Raw genomic sequence first — 22,761 nt, 5'->3', positions numbered from 1 at the left:
GTACTCACTGTTGAGTCCCTCCTTGTTCACGATGGAGCTGCTGCCCAGCGCCTGGTAGTACTGCTGGTTGCTCATGAGCGTGTGCATGCCCAGGATAGCTGCGGGGACACGGGAAGGGCCGTGACTCGCCCCTCTCAGACAGAAGAGCCTCCCGGGCACAGACCTTCCACACCCTCGAAATTCTTGCTCCCAGAAATGGCAAGAAACTCTTGCACGAAAACTTTTAAATGTTATTTGCCTCTATTTACACAAATGTCAAATCTCTGTCACCAGCCTAGACTTCTCTAGTCCCCGGCCTCAGATTCCTAGATGTCCCACTGACACATCCAACCCAACTTGGCCAACACAGAACTCATGTTCCCCAGCAACAGCCTCTTTCTTTGGCTCACCTCCCCTCTGGTCACCCTGCCTGTCCCTCAGGGTAGAACCTCAGTCCATGCACCGTCACCCAGTCCCCACCCTTCTAACCAGTGTCTCTCGTGGGTCCCACCTCCCGCTCCATCACCTTTGTCTTGGTTGAGTCTCTCCCATTTCTTGGCTGTACTGTCACAGCTGTGTAGTCGCTGGTGTCCTGGCCCCACCCCCCAGCTTCAGCACAGAGCAGCCAGAAACATCTTTCTGGAAATGCAGATCTGACCACATCACACCTGTACTCAAGTCGCTCTTTCGTCCATTCACTTACTAACATTTACTGAGTGCCGACCTCATGTGTCCAGCTCCAGGGGCGAGGGGGACAGCGGGGAACAGGAAAGACAGGATCCCCACCCGTGTAGCTTACTGTCTGCGGGGGACAAAGCCACTAAGCAGGGACCCACACAATTACAAACACAGGCACAGTGTGAGGCAGGTATGGTAACGGAGAAGCTCAGTGGGTTCTGGGAGAATGGGACGGGAGTGATGAGCTCGTGTTGGCCCAGTAAAGAGAAGGGAGGCAGAACATTGTGGGCAGAGGGAACAGCGGGTGGGAAAGCCCTAGGCTCAGGGAGTGCAGGGCCAGGAGTGGGCTGAGATGAAGTTGGACACAAGGGGGACGGCCTAGCACCCCCCTCACCAAGCCACTCGCTCTGGGCCAGAGAACACACTGCCCATCAGCGATTCTCGTTTGTTTGTGTATTGGAATCACTGGGGAATCTTTAGAAATCCCTAACACTCAGGCCTTCCCCAGACCAATTAAACCACAATCTCTGGGGCCGAGGGCCGAGATATAGACCTTTGTAAAAAGCTTCCCAGTGGTTTCAAGGGGCCGTCAAAGTGGGGGACACCGCCTGACACCATCCCCCTGAATCCTCCCAACAACGCTTGGGAGCAGACTGTATTCCAGTAGTCAGGTGGGATCTTCTAGGTATGGGTAAGGAGCTCAGGTGTCTTTTTCTAGGTGCAGCCTGGGAAGCCACGGGAGGCCTGAGCAGGGCGCGAGCTGGCCTGACTCGAGTTCAGAGCGTTACCCTGGCTGCCTGGAGCACTAACCACAGCAGGAGGGAAGGACATGGGGGGACCACGAGGCTGTGGCGGTCATCGGGGTGGGTGGGTGGTGGCTTGTGACCCCCAGAGCTTGGCTTCACCAGCACTCCCTGGGCTGGCCCTGCTTTCACAGCCTGTCCCTCCCGCACACCCTCTCTGCCCCAGGGACAGTCACTGCTCAGTAGTTTCTCCTGCTTCTGCCAAGGCCACACCCACCCCCTCACCCCCCACCCCCCAGCCCCCACCCCCGCTGTCAATTCTCTCAATTGCAGCGCCCACTGCTGAAATGCCCCTAGTCGTTTTGCTAGATATAGCATATAAAATTAAAGACACCCAGTTACGTTGGAATTTCAGATAAAAGATGAAAAATGTTTTAGTGTAAGTAGGTCTCATTTAGTCTTTGGGCTACTTATGTTAAAAACTTACCTGTTGTTTATCTGAAATTCAAATCTAACTGAGCATTCTGCATTTGACCTAACAGCTCTACCTCTCCATCCCTCAAGACTTAGAATAACACTTCCTCCCCCAGGAAGTCCTCCTGGATTCCTCCCTCTCCCCTGCTAGTTCTCCCACAGCACCTGGTGTCCTTATCCCAGCACATAGTATACCAGGAGTTAGAGATATCTGGGTATCTGTGTCCTTCCCCTACTGGGCTATAGACTTCCAGAGGCCAGGAAAGAATATAATCTCTCTCTTCTACCTCTTCCAGAATACAGTAAGCATTTGGTAAATATTATTTGCTGATGCTTTTTAAAAATTCCCCCAGCCATTTCATTAGACGTGGTTTCTAGCTAGAAAAAAAAAATACCAGAGCCCTTAGAGAAGAGTCAGGACTGGTCCTGATTGTGCCCCCAATGCTGTGTGACCTTGGGCAAGTCGCCTCCCTCCCCAGGCTTCAGCCTTCTCTGTCCAATGAAGGGGTGAGACAGGATCATGGCTGGACATACAATTCACCTGGGAACTTTGAGACAATATCCCTGCTCCACCCTGGACCAACTAATCCGAATCTCTGGAGGTATATTTTTTAATCTCACCTTGGATGGTTTTGATGTTCCGTGGGAGCTGAGAACCACAAGATGAGATGATCTCAAAGTCCCTTCTGTTTCTCACATTCTAAGAGTTTTCTCTGCTAAAATTAGACCTGCCTGCTCATCACTAAGGAGAACTGGTAGGGAGAGAGGCATCTGCATTTTATAGGCCCTCTGGGCTTTTATTCAGGCTGTGGCTACGTGGGTAGTGGGAGCTGAGGCCTGAGTCAGCGGCAGGTGGATTGGAGCACCGTGCATCGCCTTTTGGAGCCGCCCCTCCAGCTCCCACACAGGGAGCGGCCCAGGGAGCTTCTGGGCTGCTGCTGCGATTGCAGGTTTGGAAAAACACTTTGAAAGGTTCCTGGGAATCCCACGACAGCCGTGGCTGCACGTGGCTGACTGGTCTTCCTTAGAGCGTATAGAGAGATGGAAAATGTAAAATACATTTTGTCCTCGGATGACCGCTTCCTGTAACAGTCCAGAAAGGAGGGCAGAGGCAGGAAGGTTACAGAAAGTGCCGGGGACCCGAGGAAGGAGACCTGGGCTCCAGTCTGGCCTTCGTACTAATTTGCTGGGTGACCCTGTCACTTCTGCTTTCTGGGCCTCAGTCTTCTCACCTGTAAAATGGGGTGTGTTTGAAAGCTGGACTCTTACCTTCACATAGGACTTAACAGCCACATCACATCTCATCATTTTATCCTGTTTGATTTTCTCACAAGCCTCCAGGGCAGGTGCTGTGGACCCTCCACTTTCCAGCAGGCTCGAGAGGAAATGGTTTGTCAGAAGCCATTTAGTGAGGACTCTCTGGCTTCTAAGTTAGCTTTCATTCCCACACACGCCTCCATGCACTAGGTCACCAGCACTTCTAAAGTTCTAAACTTCCGCTCTACTTCAAAATTCTAGAAACAGGTAACATGTATTCTAGGAAGTAATGAATGCCAATAGCAGGCCTAAGAAGAAATAAAACCGTTCTGCAGCTCTGAGGAAAGTAGGGATCCAAGAGAGAAAAAAAACGAAGGAAGGAAGGAAAGAAAGAAGGAAGGAAAGAAGCAGGGAGGGGGAAGGGAGGGAGGGAAGGAGGGAGAGAAAAAGGAGGGAGGAAGAAGAAGGGAGGGAGGGGAGAAGGGAGGAGAGGGAGGGAAGGAGGCGTGAGTGATGAAGGAAAACAGCACATCAACATTGCCTGCTGCTTCGTTCCTGGTAGATATTGGCAAGGCTGGATTTAGCACTGGGGAATGAGTTTTTTTTAAAATAAGTCAAATCTTCCTCAAAACTCAAAAAGGACTATTTTTGAACTCTGAAAAAGAACATCAAGTTCTCCTTCCCCTCTCTGCCTTGGCAGGGTTCACTCAGCCTGTAATTCCGCTAAGGGTGCAGAGAGATAATGGCACACATCCTGGCCTGTCCAGCGGCCAACGGCTCAGGCTGGCGCAGGGCAGACGCAGGCATCCAGGAACAGGTGGGAGAAGCTGGCTCTGGCCCAGGGCCGGGCGCAGCCGAATGCCCGCACCCTGCCTCTCCCACAGCAGGAGCCCACGGGCAGGAAAGAGCACCCGAAGCTGGGGAGGCGGCTCTGCCTAAGACGACCTCGGAGAGTCACAAGAGCCAGGGGGTGCCAACTGCCCTTGGGGTTGCCTGGGGTTGGCCCTTCTGAAGGGCGAGTCTCCCTACCCACAATTCCTTCTGGGTCCGTCCCATCTGAAGGGTCCCCAACGGCAAGCCAGGATCACATCCCTAACTGAGGAGGGGAGGCACTGATAATGCCAAGTGCTTGCAGGTGACGCCCAGGGGGCCCAAGGCCACACGCCAAGAATTCAGTACTGTCAGAGGCAAGTGTTCCCCACCCTGTGGCGACGCTTTTCACGTTAAAATTAACATGCTTCTGCTCGGTCCTCATCACGTCCTGGGCCCGCCAAGGGCAAGGACTGGGTCTGACTCATTCATACGATAGGAGTTCAATAATGCACGTGACTCCATGAGTGAATGAATGACGCACAAACATGAACACAAATGAATAAATGAGAGTTCACAGGCCCTGCCTTCCCCGTGTCACACCTGAGTCAATGTGGCGCCTGCTGGGGGTCCTGCCTGTTCCTGTCATCACCAAATACCAGGCCCGTGCATGTGCATCTGCAAAGCAAGCGGCTCAGCGGGGCCGCCTCCGCTCCGCTCCCCCGTTCACCCTGCCCTTCCTCCTTCAGGATCAGCTTCGTCTCTGGCCTTAGCTCCCCAGCACGCAGCCCAGCCCCCTCCTGCACCCTGTCCTTTTTCCTTTGCGACACTCACTCTCACTTGTCATTTCCCACTGGCCTCAGTGTTGGTTTAGGCAGCTCTGTGAGGGCAGGCACCAGGCTGCTTTCTTTTACCAGGGCCGGGCCAGAGCCGGGCACACAGAGGGCGGCCAGATGCATGGCTGCGGGGTGTGTGATGTGTGACTGGTGGAGGTGGGCCCATGGGAGTGCTCTGCTGGGAGCTGAGGTGTGAAGGCTCCAGGTGATGCCTTCCTCTCCCTCCTTTGCTATCTCGAGTGACTCGTCCGCCTCCTGGCTCCATGCTCCCCCTCCTTGGGAAGGCCCAGCCACCCCCCACCCTTCCATCCCTGCCTCGGGTGGGTCAGCCACACCAGCACTCCCACAAGATGTCCTGCCCCCCTGCCTCCATCTCTTGCAGCATCTTTGAAATTCTGGCCTCTGGTCCAGCACTAGGAATAGCTGGTCTCTCGGTGGAGCCACCTCTTACGCAGTCCCATGGCTCCACCTGGCCATTGGCCTTACCTGGGGCCTGCCTTCTATGACCCCCCATCCTCTAAACACCACTGCCTCTCTGCCTACACCCCTACTTTCACCCGCCTCTCCAGCACTCCCCTAGTCCCAGGTGTCAGCGCCATAATGTGGCATCCAGAGCCTTTCCTGCCCTAGCCGGTTTGGCTCAGTGGATAGAGTGTCGGCCTGTGGACCAAAGGGTCCCAGGTTCGATTCCGGTCAAGGGCATGTACCTAGGTTGCCGGCTCCTCCCCGGCCTGGGCCCTGGTTGGGCTCATGCAGGAGGCAACCAATATTTCTCACATCGATATTTCTCTCTGTCTTTCCCTCTCTCTTCCACCCTCTAAAAATCAATGGAAAAACATCCTCGGGGGAGGATTAAACAGACAGACAGAGCCTTTCCTACTGTGGCCCCATCTTCCTCTAGCCACTCCGGGAGACTCGCACCCCCTCCCACCCATCGTCTGTGTCCACCGTGCCCCCCAACCCTGAGGGCTTTATCCAGGCTGCACCAGTTGGTGATGATGCGAGTGGGCCATTGCACCACGCTGCCTGGGTTCCACGCCCACGGGCAAGGCACTTAACCTCGCGGTGCCTACTTTCTCCATCTGTAAAATGGGGACAATGAATCTTACTTCACAGGGTGTTGTAATCAATAAATAAACAGCAAGGCAGTGGAAGCAATGCCCAGCGCACCTGGGACCATGGAGTTGGAGGTCAGCATATGTTCAGCCCCTCCTTCCCCAGAGACACCGTCACCTTCACATGGCTGATCCACAATGACAGGCACCCACGCGGAGCCAGTGAACACCCGCGTCGACTTACAGCTCCCCGTCTCCCTTCCGGACAGTGGAAGGGCATGGTATCATGAATAGATAATAATAATGAGCCACACCAACAAAAATAAAAGAAGTAGTTTCAAGAAAGCAACACAGAAACTCAGCCCAATATTGCAGTTCTATTTTGGCACAGAAGCTGGTGGTGGTTCTGACAGTGGAGTCATTTGATAATCCCTCTGAGCTGACGAATGAGGGGAGTGATGTCACGGAGGGTGACCGGGGGAGAAGGACCAGGATAAAAACAGCTCCAGGGTGAGTCAGCGTGGAGGTGCTGCACAAGGGTGTCAGCCACCCACCTCCCCGCTGCACAGATTAACCGGGAGCCAAGGGGACCCCCATCAGGGAAACAGTTCGGTCGACATACGTGAGCATGATGTGGGATCTCATATGACTTGTGCGGTTTTGACAAAACAAAACTTGAACTTCAGAGCAAACCAGTTCTGTTTTCTGAGCCAAGTGTTTGTTTCCATCAGGGCCGGATGGGTGCTCACTGCTCTGTATTTCATAGCGGAATGGAAACCTTTCTCTCTCGGCCCTGACACCCTTCAAGCCGCTGTCCTTTGGTCTTTCCCAAACGCCCTGCCTCCAGAGGAAAGGGTGTTCTGGACTCACAGTCTGCACACTGGCTCTCTGCATTCGCCACCTGATCCCTGCCACCTGGCTTTGGCCACCAGCACCCAAGGTCACCCCCCCCCCTGCATGGTGGAGTCCTCTCACTGTCCCTCCCCACATGGTTCCACTGTAGATGACAGCCGCCCCCTTTCCCTCTCCCATCCCCTGTGACAAATGCCACCAGCACGCATGCACGGCACCCACGAGAAGCCAGAGGATGCGAGGAGGCAGGAGACCAAGTCCCCCAGCACTGGTGGCCTCACCTGGCCTCTGGCCTCACACACCTCTGCGTCTCAGGCCAGCCCCGAACCCTCATTCTGTCTCCCTAGCTCTTGCATTAGGTTCTGTCCATTGTGATTTGACCTTCGGCTCCCAGCCCATTTGTGGCTAACTGGCCTTCACCTCTCAAAGGCTTCTACCTGAGCCAGGACACTTGCCTGCAGACCCCCAGGCCCCACTCCTGTCATGCCCTCTGCCTGGAGCTTGACAATGCCAATGATGCCCACATCTCTATGCTAATGATGCCACAAGGGCTGCAGCGTGGATCCCTTGCAGAATTCAAGACTTTCATGGACAACTCTTCCCACCTGGATGGCCCCCAGGCACTTTGAACTCCAAAGGTCTCAAACTGAACTCAGCAGTTCCTCTGAGCCTGCCCACTGGTATGGGCTGAACTGTGTCCCTCCAAAACCCTGAGGTTCACGTCCTGATGGCCAGGACCTTAGAATGTGTAACTGTATTTGGAGATAAGGTCTTTAAAAAGGTGATTAAGTTACAAGGAGGCTTTTAGGGTGTGTCCTAGTCTAATCTGATTGGTGTCTTCACAAGAAAAGACTAGGACACACAACACACCAGGGGACACAGCATAGAGGGACTCAGTGAGATGTGGCTACTGACAAGCCAATGAGAGAGGGCTCAGAAGAAATCAAACCTGCCGCCATCTTGAGCTTCTGACTTCCGTGAGACAATACACTTCTGTTTAAGCCACCCAGCCTGGGGTATTTTGTTATGGCAGCTCAAGCAGACTAATATATGCTCATTAATGACACCAACAGCCACTTAGTGTCTGGAGCTGGCAATCTGGAACCTTCCTTGACTTCTCCTCAACCTCAGCCAGGCAGAGTCAACCCCATCTTTCCTCTCCCCTTCCTACCCACCCTCCTGTCATCATCTGGGTGATGGTTAATAGCCCCCAAGTCTGCAGAATCAAAAGACCACCCATCCCCCTGGCCAGGGAGCACAGCATGATGAGGAGGTGGGGGGAGATGCAGACTGTTTGGTGTGGCCAGATCTGACTCTTGGTGGGCATGTGGGGCAGAGACTAGACAGTAGTAAGGAGAGATGCTGAGGTGGTGAAGGGCTCTGAAGATCAGGCTACCTGCTGGAGTTTTAGGGGCCATTTGGGAAGATCATGTGGAAATACACAGGAAGAGGGAGAGTGTTGTACAAATATGAGATGGGCATTTCCTGAGGGTGCAAAGTGGTAAAATCACATGGCTTTACTCCAGCCCTTGTAAACCTTCCAAGCTTGGGATGCCCACAGTCCTCTGTCTGCCCACCCCCCGGGCCCCCCCATTCTCTCTTCCCAGGCGGCATGGGCAGGATTTGATGCAGATGGGAACAGGGCCCATGCAGTCCCAGCCCCCACCCCAGGATGCTTCCACATCCCTCTGGGATGGGGTTTCATGGCAACAACCGATGGTTCCATAGGGTAATGAGTTTAGGTGGTTCTATCTCTATTTTCCTCATTTTGGTTTTTGATGATGGACTTCTATTTTAATATTCTTGGTTTCCTCTAGTCCTTGTTAGAGAGAGAGAGGCTGTTCATGTTGAAATAAACTGTCCACGGCTCCCTGCAGACGCAGGTCAAGTCCTGCTGCAGGACATGAGAGCATGTGGAGTGCCTCTCACCTGCGATGTCACAGAGTTCCGCGTCAGAGGCGTTCGCCAAGGCCTCCTCCAGCTCTGGCTCCAGTGTCACACTTTCCAGCACGGGATCCATTGGCTTCTGCTTGGGGACCCAGACCTTTCCTGCAAACACATGAGTGTCCGTTACAGGGAGTGCAAGCGCGGCGGCACCGGGCAGCCTCGGGCAACAGCCCTGGGGGCCGTCCCCGAGCTCTGTGATCCCTCCATGCTGAGAGTCCCTTGAGGTTTCTCCCTCGGGGGACCAGTGCCAAACCTCCCCAAGAACAGGGATGGAAGATCTCCCACAAAGTACCTTTCATTTTGAAAAGTATACCTTTATAGCTTGGTCAAACTAGACTGTTTGCTATTGAAAACATGGGTCATTAATTTAAATGGCCTGTAAGTAGAAAAAAGATTTTAAAAAAGTTGAATACCAGTGGCTGGGATATCCTAACTAAGGGTTCTGATGGGAGAGAAAAATTTAGAAACATTTCTAAACAAAATAAATAAAATACACTCAGATTGTTAAAAGAGGACTAGGGAGCAAGAAACGTCTCCTTGCCTCATGGGATGAGATATTTTTAAAGTGTCAGACCCAGAACTGAATGAGGAGCAAAGAGGCGCACAAGGATGGTCACTGCAGTGTCCACCCAGAGGGACCGCTGGAGAAATTCTGGGGCATCCATGCAATGGAGTCCCAGCAGTTCTTACAAAGAATGATGGGGATTTCCACTTACTAAGAAGGAAAATGCCAAGACAAAAGGTGGCAAAAGTTAGTTTACAAACTAGCATGAATAATTTAATTCCATGCATGAAAAATTACACACACACACACACACACACACACACACACACACACACATATATATATATGTATGTATATATACACTAGAGGCCCAGTACACGAAATTCGTGCACTCAGGGGTGGGGGTCCCTCAGCCCAGCCTGTGCCCTCTCGCAGTCTGGGAGCCCTTGGGGGATGTCCGACTGACGGCTTAGGCCTGTCAGTTGGACGTCCTTAGCGCTGTTGCAGAGGCGGGAGAGGCTCCCACCACCACTGCTGCGCTTGCCAGCCATGAACCCAGCTTCTGGCTGAGCAGTGCTCCCCCTGTGGGAGCGTACTGATCACCAGGAGCCAGCTCCTGCATTGAGCATCTGCCCCCTGGTGGTCATTGCGCATCATAGTGACCGGTAGTTCCACTGATCGGATTTGCATATTATCCTTTTATTATATAGGATATATGCAATAGATACTTATTGAGTGTTTCCTATGTGCTAGGCACCGTTCTAGGGGCTAGAGGAATATCAATGAATAATTTACAACTTAGTGAAAGGAGACAGGTAATAAACAAGCATGTAAAGCTATTAGAGGATATTATGGGGAAATATAAAGCAGAGCAAATGACTAGGAAGTTCTAGGCTGGGTGTGAGTGAGGGGGCACTGCTCCTTCAGGAAGGTGGTCAGGGTGCAGGCCAGGCTGAGGGACCCCCCCCCCTAGTGCATGAATTTCATGCACCAAGCCTCTAGTTTCATCTATAATAGCATCCAAAGGAAAAACAATAGAAATAAATTTAACCAAGGAGGTGAAAGACTTGTGCATGAGACACTGCAAATCATTGCTGAAAGGAATTAAAAAAGACATAAATGAATAAAAAAGAATCCCAAGTTCATGGACTGGAAGACCATATTAAAATGGCAATAATGTCCAAACAACCTACAGATCTAATGCAATTTTATCAAAATTCCAATGGCTTTTTTTTTTTCAGAAATGAAAAAGCCAATCCTCAAATTCATATAAAATTGCTAGAGGCACCAAATAGCCAAAACAATCTTGATAAAGAATGAAGTTGGAGGACTTAGACATCCTGATTTAAAAACCTACTACAACATAAAGCAAGGTGGCGTTGACATGAGGATAAATATAGAAACAATGGCTAGAACTAAGAGTCCAGAAATAAACCCATACATAGATCTATGGCAAATTTATTTTAGGGTGCCAAGTCCATTCAATGAAAAAAGGAATAGTTTCTTCAAGAAGTTGTGATGGCCCTTCCAGCGGCTCAGTGGTTGAGCATCGACCTATGAAGTAGGAGGTCATGGTTCTATTCCTGGTCAGGGCACATGCCCAGGTTGTGGGCTCAATCCCCAGTGGGGAGCGTGCAGGAGGCAGCCAATCAATGATTCTCTCTCATCATTGATGGTTTTCTCTCTCTCTCTCTCTCCCTCCCTCTCTCACTCTCTCTCCCTTTTTCTCTGAAGTCAATAAAAATATATTTTTTAAAAAAGAAGTTGTGCTGGGACAACTGGAGATCCACATGCAAAAGGGTGAAGTTGGACCCCTATCTCATAGCATCTATTCAACATAATAGCTAAAACTATTAAAACTCTTAAAAGAAAACAGACGTAAATCTTCATGACCTTAGATTTGGCAATGTATTCTTAGACATGACAATAAAAGAAAAAATAGATCAATTGGACTTCATAAAAATTTAAAGCTTTGCCCAGTTGGTGAGGCTCAGCGGTTGAGCATCAATGCAGGAACCAAGAGGTCACCGATTCGATTCCCAGTCAGGACTTATGCCTGGATTGCAGGCTCAATTCCCAGTAGGGGGCGTGCAGGAGGCAGCCGATCAATGATGTTTCTCTCTCACAGATGTTTCTATTTCTCTATTCTTCTTCTCCCTTCCTCTCTCTGTAAAAATCAATAAAAATAAAAAATTTAAAACTTTTGTGCATTGAAGGATACTATCAATAAAGTGAAAAGCCAACATACACAATGGAAGAAAATATTCACAGTCACATATTTGATAGGGTCTAATATGCAGACTATATTAAAGAAGTCTTACAACTCAACAAGCACAACAAAACCCAATTTTAAAATGGGCAAAGGATTTGTAGACATTTCTCCAGCAACATGTGAAAAGATGCTCAACATCCTTAGTCATTAGGGAAATGCAAGTCGAAATTGCAATGAGATACCACCTCACACCCATGAGGATGGCTATAGTAAAAACCAACAACCAAAATAACGAGGACTGGCAAGGATGTGGAGAAAGTGGAACCTTGTATATTGCTGGTGGGAATGTAAAATGGTGAAGTTGCTTTGGAAAAGTTTTTCAGTTCTTCAAAAAACTTCTTTCCCCATATGATCCAACAACAACAAAAAAACACACCCTGAAAACAGACAAACAAACACTTGTACATAAATGTTCATAACAGCACTAATCACAGTAGCCAAAAAGTGGAAACAACCAAAAGGTTCATCACTGGGTGGACGGTTAAACAAACTACAGAATATTACTCAGTCATAAAAGGGAATGAATGACTCGCGAAAACAAGACGCTAAGCGAAAGCAGCCAGACACACGAAGTCACACATTATGTGATTTAATTTAGAGGAAATATCCAGGATAGATAAATCCAGAGGAACAGACTGGTGGTTGCCGGGGGCCAGAGGGGAAGGGAGAATAAGAGGAACTGCTCACTTGGTACAGGGTTTCAGTCTGGAGTGATGAAAGTGTTTTCGATCTAGACAGAGATGGTGCTTGCACAACATTATGAATGTACTAAATGCCCCTGAACTGGTCACTTTAAAATGGTTAATTTTATGTTATGTGACTATTACCTCAATTTTTAAAAACCTGCTCACTTTCACGACTGATTGATAATAGCCCGAAGCAGGTGAGGATGGAAGCGGGCGATAGTCAGGAGGCTCCTGCAATAGTCCAGGTGAGAGATGAGGGTGACTTGGACCAGGGTGGTAATGGTAGAGGTGGGAAGGGGTAGAAAGTGCAGAGAGAAATGTCCAGAAGAAAATTCACTAAAATGGGATCAGTGTCTATCTCTCAGTGGAGGAAATTACGTTGAGTTACTTTCCTTGTTTAAATTGTTTACAGCAATAGCCAATACACAACAAAATCGTCTGAGGGGAAATGTACCCAGAGATAGATCTGGAAAAGGGCAAAACATACAAAGGAGACAAAGGGGCTAAAATGAAAATCAACTGTGAACATGACCGATACAATGGCTAGGATGAAATCTAATAAATATTTAAGACCTATGGTTTCCTATCCCCTACAGCAGGTGCCTCCAGAGAGGTACAAGAAGGATTCTGGCTTCTTCCCTTCCTTCATCTTACTAATTGGATGTGGGTCTGATGACTGGAGCTTCAAGCAACCGGAAAGGCCACGAGGACAAGAACATGTTGCAGGGGATGAAAGATTAAAAAACTGGTAAGGGTGGCCCTAGCCGGTTTGGCTCAGTGGATAGAGCGTCGGCCTGCAGACCAAAGGATCCCGGGTTCCATTCCGGTGGAGGCACATACCTCGGTTGCAGGCTCCTCCCCGGCCTGGGCCCTGGTCAGGCTCCAGTAGGAGGCAACCAATCGATGCTCTTCTCTCACAGTGATATTTCTCTCTGTCTTTCCCTCTCCCACTCTCTAAAAATCAATGGAAAAATATCCTCGGGTGAGGATTAAAATAATAGTAATAATAATAATAAACTGGAAAGGGTGTTGATTCCTAATACCAGGCAAGATGCCTTACTAGCTCTGGACTGCCTAACCCTGCAACCCGTGTAAGTGAAAGAAAATTAAACTTCCACCTTGCTTAAGCTCTCTTATTTTACTTTTTCCCCTAGCACGTATAGCCAAACAAACCTAATTCTAGGGAAAATATTCTGCATGGATATTTTATTCTGACCCCTGCTTGAGTCAGCGTGAATGAAGTTCACATTCCTCGGGACTGTGCACCAGTGTATGGCTCCTACCACATTCTGTAGGGTCTTGCATGCTGGAGTGTTGTTTCCCCTCAGCCTAGCTAGCTCTAGGCCCAGCATGGGTGAATGCCCAGCCAGGGCTGGACTGAATGGCCCCGAGTCTGGCTGTTGGAGATGGAAGGTCTTCCCCACACTCTCTGCTGAGACCCCCACCCTCATTCAATCTACAAGGACTCCAACAATCACCAGGAAATACTTTATGGAGATGACACTGATGTTGGGGGTGACAGTGATGATGAAGAACCTTTTAAGCTTGTCATTATGCGGCAACAGAATAAATTCCAGCTACCCTCCTGGGGTCGGCCTGGTTTTCACGAAGGCAGCCAGGCTCTGGGAGCTGAGGGCACTGTGCCAGGCTCCAGCCAGACTGGCTCCTCTGGAGCGGCAGGACTGGTTGTGTTCCGCCCAGATCCCCTTCTCACCCCCATCCCCTCCGCAGCTCCTCCCCTGGGAGAGCGATGGGGGCCTGAGCAAGTGGACGCCAGCAAGGACTCACCAGCCATCCACCCAGGCCTGCTGCCGACTCTCTCACAACCTCAGTTTCCTCATTTTTCAAATGTGTGGGTGGGACGCTGAGTGTTTTAAGGCCATGGAATCCAGAGATTCTATTATCTTTCTCTGCTGTGCTGAAACCACTCCTCATGGCACAAGTGCCTTGCTTAAGAACGTCTCGTGCCACATTTCAGCAGGGCACACCTAGCCCTTCTGGTCAAGGCCCCAGTCAGCCCCACCCCTTGCCCTGCCACCACCTTCCAGATCACACAGTCCTCCTTCTGGGCTTCCCTGACCCTCCAAGTTTTCAATAAAATTTGGTCTGAGCTCCAACGCCAGGGTTTGGGATGGCTCAACGTCCTCCCCACTGCCCTTTTTGACGCCTATTGCCCTTTTCATTTCATTATTTATCCAGCAGATACTCTGCAGGGTATTGTGCTAATTCAACAGGGATACAGAGCTAACAGCCACAGACCTGGACCCGTGGCTCATCTCACTTACATTCTTGGGGGACAATGGAAGAGACTAAACAATTACACAATTAACTAATTAATTTAAGGAATACATATTGGGTGTCTACTATGTGCTAGGGTTTGTTAGATGTGGTTGCAATGAACCAGACAGATGTGGTCCTTGTACTCATGAGGCTTATATTCTTTTTTAAAAATATGTTTTTTATTAATTTCAGAGAGAGAGAGAGAGAAACATCAATCAGTTGCCTCCCGTACACACCTTGACTGGGGAGCGAACCTGTAACCTTTCAGTGCACGGGATAACACTCCAACCAACTGAGCCACCAGGCATTATGCATTTATTTAATTTGAACTCATTCATTCATTCACCAACTCTCTACTGAGCCCTACTGTACACCAGGCCCTGCACCGGGTGCTGAGGGTACCATGTGAGCAAAAACAGCCCGAGTCCCTATCCTCATGGGGCTTACAGGCCAGGGAGAGAGACAAATGATACAGAGATGATGATAATGTGGGAATTGCTATGAAGGAAGCCCACAAACCCCTGAGGTGGAGAATTACCAAGGGGGAGCTGAAGGGACTGCATGTCCTAAACCCAGGAGACAGGAAAGGCTTCCCTGAAAGAGGGATCAAAGGGTACTCATAGCGAATACTTGCATAACATTCACTATATCTGACCTCAGCCTCATAACTGGTAATATCGTTTTCATCGGCCCCCATTTACAGACCAGGAAATGGAGGCACAGCAGGTTTAACAGTTTACTCAAGCTCACACAAGTAGGAAGTGGTAGTGCCAAGATTGCAACCGAATGCACCCTGCTCCAGGCTGTTTCCAACCGTTATGCCTCTGACGGGGCAGGAAGACAGCACAGAGGCAGCCAGCAGGGCCAGCATTCCAGGCTGAGGGAAGAGGAATAGCTGCCCAGGTGGTGAGGTGGAGAAGCGCTCAGCAGGCCTGTGGGAAGCAGGGAGTTGAGCGAGGGCGAGCATGATGGAGGGGGCGGTAGAATGGTTTGGAGAGCAATAGGAAGCCCTCGAAGGGCTGGGCGTCAGGGCTGCCTCTGTTCCTCAGACACTTCTGGAGGCTTGCCTTAGGCTGGGGCAGAGTCATGGAGGAACGGATGAAGGAAGGAGTAATGCAACTGCCAGAGAGGAACTTTTGGGAAAGAGCAGAGATGGTTAGGGGAGAGATAGGGTATCTCTTGTTCTTGGTTTGCACAGAATGGGCCTTGTTTAGGTCTCATGTGCTGATATCATGATTAATGATTACCTCTGTCATTTTCAAAAGTGTCTAGGTTTGTATAAAAAAATAAGCAGGGCATCCCAGTTAAAGGGGATTAAGGGGGGCGTTACACTGGTCTGGTTTAACCAAAAACTTCCCTACATCTACATCAACAATGCTTTTGGAGTTGGGTTTGTTTTTTGGCCAGGCAGGGATGTAGGCAAGGAGGCCCAGTCACATTGGGCTCAACGCGGCCTGGCATACAGTTGGCACTCAGCGATTCATGGAGAGTGGCATATTCATAAGAGCAACATGATTCGGTACCTCGCTTTTCCCCTGTGTAGGGGACCAGATCTTCTCGGTCCTTAAACTCCTTTGCTTGCTTTTCCAAGTGATCCAAGAGCTCCTCCCTTTTAAAGGGGCCCGTGGGCGCCTTGGTGGTCTGATCCTTCTGCCTCAGGCCTGCAGGCAGCAGTGCGTTCTACAGTGGAGGTGGCAGCCCGGGTGACAGAGAGAAACAGAGAGAGAGAGAGAAAGAGAGAGAGAGCGGTCAGCTGCTGAAGACGTGCATTTCTCCAGAAACTCATCACTGAACAATGGGGCTCAAGTCACTCATTTACATGTAAGGAGTCTGACACCTGGTAGGGATAGGGACATGTCTAAGGTCATGCAACAGGCGAGGGAAGAACTAGGCTAGGTCTTTTGATCTCCTTGCGTTCCTCAGCCTCTAATGTTTTTTGAGGACGAGAGGATGAGGGGTCAGCCAACATGGGGCTGAGCACAGAGGGATGCTCCGAGAGCATCTGTTGAGTGACAAATACGATTAAGCTGGTGTTTGGATGCAGGAGGATATTTATAGCCGTTGTGTATAAGCAATCGGGGAGAGAAGAAGGCCAAGGGGTTTGAGTTAGGGCCCTGGATGCAGAGTCAGGCAGGAAGAGGCAGACCCCCCCCCCAAAAAAAAAACAATCGGTAAAGGCTCAGCAGGCGGTGAGGTGGGAGAGGTGGCATGGGCAGGCGAGGCGGGCCAGGTGGGGGAGGCGAGTTTTCAGGCTGCATCCCGGGAAGGCCCGACCAGCTCCTTCTCCCTCTCTGACAGTCAGTGCTCATGCAATGCTGGCTGTTAAATATTTTGAACGTCGCCCCTGGAGATGGGTCTCTGAAGAAAGATAGCATCAACCAATCATTGTCGTGTCTCCTTCCAACGTGGGCAGGCTTCTAGGTGTGGGCTTCCTATTAAAGCAGATTCCTACGTAGGGTGGGTTTGGCTTCCCTTTAACGCAGCCCCCAATACCTTAGACATTCAACGTTAAAAAAAAGAGTTTATACTTGCAAAGATGCTTAGAGATTGTCTGATGTATGTATCCATCCTTCAAGGGGAAACTGAGGCTCAGAACAAGGAAAGATTTGCCCAAGGAGTTTCAGGGACAGGTCTTCTTTAGATTTGGGGGAGGAGGGCAATCGTTCTTTCTAATCATTGCTCTCTCCCCCTTTCACTCGAAGAGGTGGTGGAGGATACCTGGAAGGCAGATGTGAGCAGAAACTCACCTCACTTCCTGCCACACCCTCAACGTGGCCTAACTGGACAGCCATTCCATCTCCGATCTTTGTACATCAAAATGCATATCTTCAGTCACTCACCCACACCAAGGCTCCTTTCCCAAAACCCCTCTGAGAGGGGAATGATATCAGGTATGTGGAGACAGCTATGTGTACACAGAGGGATAAAGCCTGGGAGAGAAATACTACTGCAGGCTATAATTTTTACAAGATGTTTCACTGCTATTCAACCCCACAGTGCTATTCCGGTAAGAGCAGGGCCGGTGAGACCAGGGGACTGGAGCGGCCGACTCTGGGAGACTGAAGGTGCGCAGGTCTAGCTCAGTGCTGGGCGTGTATAGGGGCGTGGTGCTGGTGTACATGCAAGTAGATTTAAGCCACAAGTCAGAAGAGACATTTGGGAGTTGGAGCATGTTGTGAGTAGATGGCCAGTAGGTAGAAAATGAGCCTTGACAGATTAGGGGTGACTATTAAGAACCTAAGAGATATCACCGACATCCCAGTTTTCCCTAAGCAGCAGTCCTCAGACGCTGTCCACTGTGATATGCAGGATGGGTGATGGTCACAGGTGAGCCACGCATCTGTGGGCATGCCCAAGGTGAGATGGCTCTCCGGTGGCTAGCCTGCTGTGTGGTCCACTCCTTCTCTCCCATGGCAGGGCACCGACTGTGACTTAACTGAGGGCGAGAACAACCTAACTGTCTCTCTGTGACTACCCATAATGAGTAACCAAATGCTCTGTGACATGCCTGCACCTCACAGTGGACCCCCCTCAAGCTCATGCCCTGACTTGGAGTAGTGATGACGCATATGGTCCTGGGCCAGTTGCATCTCATTGTGCCTCAGTGTCTGTGGCTGTAATACGTGAATGTTAGTCACTCAGGGTTGTTGAGAAAATTAAGTTAGATAATGCAGGATCAGTGCTCAGCACAGTGCCAAGCACTCACAACTGCTTCTTATAACTATTGTTCTATAATCAGATAAAATACATTTTAACAGGAGACTTGTTTACCCACATATGCATGTTGAACAGGGGAAGACTTATCCAAATATATCTTAAGATTCAAAAATGAAAACACACAAGTACAAAATAAACTAAGCAACAAAACAAGCATTTTCCCAATGATCCTCAAAGATTTTTGTATATGAAGGGTTGTGGGGGCAGTTAAGATTCTGGGGCACATTCTGGCCTCTGAAAGGCTCAGTATTGTGATAGCAGAAAACCACGAGGTTGTAAATGAGGGGAAAGGGGTTTGCAAACTCATATCTCTTCTCGAATATATCTAAGAGGGGCCACTGATTTAGTTAAAGTAGGGTTTTCAACTGTGGCACAATTGCTATTTGGGGCTGGGTGAGTCCTTGTGTTGGGGGCTGTTCTGTGCCCTGCAGACTGTTCAGCAGCATCTCTGTCCAGTAGATGACAGTACCATCCTCCTCCCTAGGTTGTAACAAACAAAAATGTCTCCAAATATCGCCAGATGTCCTCTGGGGAGCAGAATCACTCCTGATTGAAAAACCACTGTGTTAAATTGAAGCCCATATCATTATAAGAGGAAAATAGACATTTTTAAACATTTTTTAAAATATTATTTATATAGCATGTTAAAATATGGCTTTATTTATTTAAATCTCTACTGAAAGCAGTTGATTTTTAAAAAGAAACAAGAATGTCAAAGGCCTTTTCTAACAATTTTCAGCTTATAGAATTCTTAAAGTAATTACTGAGAATATTAGCCTTGTTAAGAATTAATTTTTTTCCATTAAAGGATATGTTTAATGAAACATAACATGATTTTCAATTAAAATCAGAGACAGCTGCATATTTTTAAAGTCCTGATTATTTTTCATTTTAATTTATCTTCAAAAATGGCATGTGACCTCACATGATATAACAAAAATTAACTCAAAATGGATCAAAGACCTAAATATAAGAGCTAAGACTATAAAAGTTTTAGAAGAAAACATAGGCATAAATCTCTGTGACCCTGGGTGAAGCAATGGTTTCTTAGATATGCTACTAAAACAATAAACAACAGAAGAAAAATAGATAAATTAGACATTCTCAACATTAAAATGCTTGTGCTTTAAAGGACACTGTCAAGAGAGTGAAAAGACAACCCACAGATTGGGGAAAACCTGCAAATCATATATCTAACAGAAGTCTGGCATCCAGAACACATAAAGATCTCTTACAACTCAAAATACAAGACACATAACCCAATTTAAAAATGGGCAAAGGATCTGAACAGACATTTCTCCAATTGAGACATAAAAATGGCCAATAAACCCATGAAAAGATGCTCAACTTCGTGAGTCACCAGGGAAATGAACATCAAACACAGAAAGAGATACTACTTCATACCCACTAGGATAGCTATAATAAAAAAGACAGATAACAAACGTTGGCAAGAATGTGGGGAAATCAGAACCTTCATTCACTGCTAATGGGAATGTAAAATGGTGCAGCCTCGTTGGAAAACAGTCTGGCAGTTTCTCAAAAGCTTCAACATGCAGTTATCATCTGATGCAATAATTCCACTCCTAGGCATATACCCAAGAAAAATGAAAGCATATGTCTACGCAAAAACTTCTCCAGTTCATAGCAGCATTATTCATGATAGCCAAAAAGTAGAAACAACTCACACGTCCATCAAACGATGAATGGATAAATAAGTGTGGTATCCATGCGACAGAATACTATTTGGCAATAAACAGAAATGAAGTACTGATACCTGTTACAACATAGAGCAAACCTTGAAAACACTGTGCTAAGTGAAAGAAGCCAGTCACAAAGGACGACAGTGTGATTCCATTTACATGACATGTCCAGAATGGTCACATCTATAGAGACAGAAAGTAGGTAGTAGATGCCTAGAGCAGGGGGGGTCGAGGGGAAACAGGGAGTCACGGCTAATGGGATGGGTCTTTTTCTTAAGGTGATGAAAATGTTCTAAAATTCATTGTGATGGTTGCATAATTCTGTGAATATACTAAAAATATTGAGCTGCACACTTTAAATGGGTGAATTTTATGACATATGAATATTTTAAAAATGTAAAATTGGCATATTTTATCTAAAAAAAAAAAGCTAGTGCAATAACTAAACTAAGTGGCTGAGGACTGCTGAGGACAAAGGCCCTGTGTGTGCCAGTGGCCAACAGTGATGCAGAGACTGGCTGAGTGAGAGCTGGGCAAGTTATAAAGTGGTGTCCCGTTTTATGACCAGATGTGCCTTAATATGTGAATTTGTTGTCGAGGAGTTAAATGGGTAAGAAAATACTGCCTTGGATCTGTCATGACTACTAGAACCTAAAACGGACTCTCAGACCCAGGCATCCAACAGGTGAGGAGAGGGTTCCCCCAACCACGGGAGCTCTGACCAGCAGAGCATTTGGTGGACATGTTTGCATAGAAATGTATATTCCTTCCTTTATTCCTTCTCACTCAAAAAAACATCTGGGGAGTAAGTATTGTGTGTCAGGCCTGTGTGCTAACAGGTAAGGCCAGGCCCTCACAAAGAGCTCTCTAATTTGGATTAACCAGGGGGATGGAAGGTAAATGGAGGAAGTAAAGTAGAAGAGAGAAAAGTCTCAATGACAGCATGTATGGAAAATAAGGTATTGCTTTAGATTTTACGGTTAATCAAGATCCTTAAGGGGAGAGGAGTCTGCTTTACTGAATAGCAAAGAATAACTAGCCTCCACATTGCCTGTAAAGGTTGTATACGTCTATGGTGCCTGCGGATAATTGGAACCATCTAACTTTAAGGAATTTAAGTCTCTGTCTCCTAATCTTACAATGTGCACAGAGTACATTATTTGGGCACATACTTTCTTTATAGTTAGTTCAAAGGCAAGTATCAGTCTGGCTCCTTCAGGACAGTCACCAGCTGTCATTAGGGGACTCTGTATTCACATGCACATGTCACACGTACATCTTTAGTCCAATGACAGGTTGGTTATGGGTGAGATTGGCTTTGGGAGAAAGCTCTGGTACATAGGACTCTAGCATGTGTTCATTTCCTTACTTACAACCGCAAATCTACTCACATGAGAAAGGCAGTGACTAATGCATGGATGATTTTATCATTTCCGGAGAGGAAAGTTAGTGTTGGTTTTAAGGAGGAGGAATTTCTAGATGCTCTCTGATCTTAGCCTAAAATCATAGCTGTTAGATACTTAGAGTGGTGGAGACTGTGCTACACTGGAGCTTCTGAGGCCCCAGCAACATATTTCCATGTAAGAACGTGGGTGATGCCAGCCGGCATGTCTCAGTGGTTGAGTGTTGACCTATGAACCAGGAGGTCATGGTTTGATTCCCAATCAGGGCACACGCCCAGCTTGCGAGCTTGTTCCCCAGTTGGGGGCATGCAGGAAGCAGACGATCAATAATTTTCTCTCATCATTGATTTTTTCTATCTCTGTCCCCCTCTCCCTTCTTCTCTGAAATCAATAAAAATATATTTTAAAAAAGAATGTGGGTGATGTTATTAGATGTACTCATCTTTATGTGAAATCTCTTGATTTTAATATTGACACATGATCCAAATATTTTCAAAACAATCCTAAGGCAAATAAAACACACCTGTAGACTAGACTCAGTCCACTCTGCCACATCTGATCTAAGGTTCCTATCAGACTAAAATTCTCTGTAGAGACAGTCAAGATATTCATTCATTTATTCCATAAATATTGAGTGTCTTGCCCATATCAGGCTTGCTCTAGAGGAAGAAAGGGGTATATACATGGGTTTTTACAGAAGTGTTTTTAATGTTAAAAACACACTAAAAGTTTAATATGTTCTTGGAAATAATCATAGGGGGGAAATTAGGCAATCTCTTCTTGTAGTGCCTTACTCATGTTTTTTTTTAATGTTTTTTATTTTTTCTTTATTGATTAAGGTATTACACATGTGTCCTTATCGCCCCATTGGCCCCCCCCTCCCCCATTACTCATGTATTTTTAAAGAGTCACTGCCTTTTCAATGTCGTAAAATTAAAACTGGGATGTACAGCTTGACAGGTTAACATCTTGGTCTAATTTTCCCAGCCACACTCTGGAGCCCAGTTGTCTAAAGGATGATGGAAACTTTGATAAATCCTCAACTGTGCTGTTAGGAGTTCTAACACCCTACCAACAGGTGCCAGTGAGGCCAAATATCAAGTATCTGCACCGTTATCATGGCTATAGATAGTTAGGGCTACGTGAGAAGCCGTGCTGACTAGCACCATTGAGGGATTGTTCAGATATGTACACATGCATAATATGTGCACACACAGGCAACACACATACACACACACACAACTTATTAAAAGAAGCATTGACTCCTGGCAGCTCAGAGCTGCAAAGCCCTTAGAGCAGCTGCGGGCAAACTACGGCCCGCGGGCCGGATCCGGCTGTTCTATCCTGTTCTCTTGCTCTCCCCTCCGCTCCTTTACTTTGAATTTATATTAGTTCACACAAACACTCCATCCATGCTTTTGTTCCGGCCCTCCAGTCCAGTTTAAGAACCCATTGTGGCCCTCGAGTCAAAAAGTTTGCCCACCCCTGCCTTAGAGGGCCTCTGGGCCAATTCTTTTATTTTTCAGTTGGGGAAACCAAGGCATAGAAAATTAAAGCCACTTGCCCA

The 22,761-nt window shown here is 48.0% G+C and overlaps 1 protein-coding gene across 5 annotated transcripts in view; it reads right to left on the bottom strand.

The window, feature by feature from the left end:
- Positions 1 to 22,761, bottom strand: part of TMOD1 (tropomodulin 1) — a 74,081-nt gene that overhangs the window by 23,648 nt on the left and 27,672 nt on the right. For 4 of the 5 annotated variants that reach the window (XM_080669126.1, XM_080669128.1, XM_080669127.1 and 1 more), the window contains 3 exons: positions 15,898 to 16,054; positions 8,614 to 8,733; positions 9 to 98 (listed from right to left, as the gene is read on the bottom strand). In XM_080669126.1, coding sequence (XP_080525252.1) covers positions 9 to 98; positions 8,614 to 8,733; positions 15,898 to 16,054 — 367 coding nt within the window. The remainder of the gene's footprint in view (positions 1 to 8; positions 99 to 8,613; positions 8,734 to 15,897; positions 16,055 to 22,761) is intronic. The other variant, XM_080669129.1, reaches the window with a different exon arrangement.

Source organism: Plecotus auritus (assembly GCF_963455305.1).
Source record: "Plecotus auritus genome assembly, chromosome: 5".
Taxonomy (NCBI): Eukaryota; Metazoa; Chordata; class Mammalia; order Chiroptera; family Vespertilionidae; genus Plecotus; species Plecotus auritus.
This window is presented reverse-complemented; position numbering and strand designations above follow the sequence as displayed.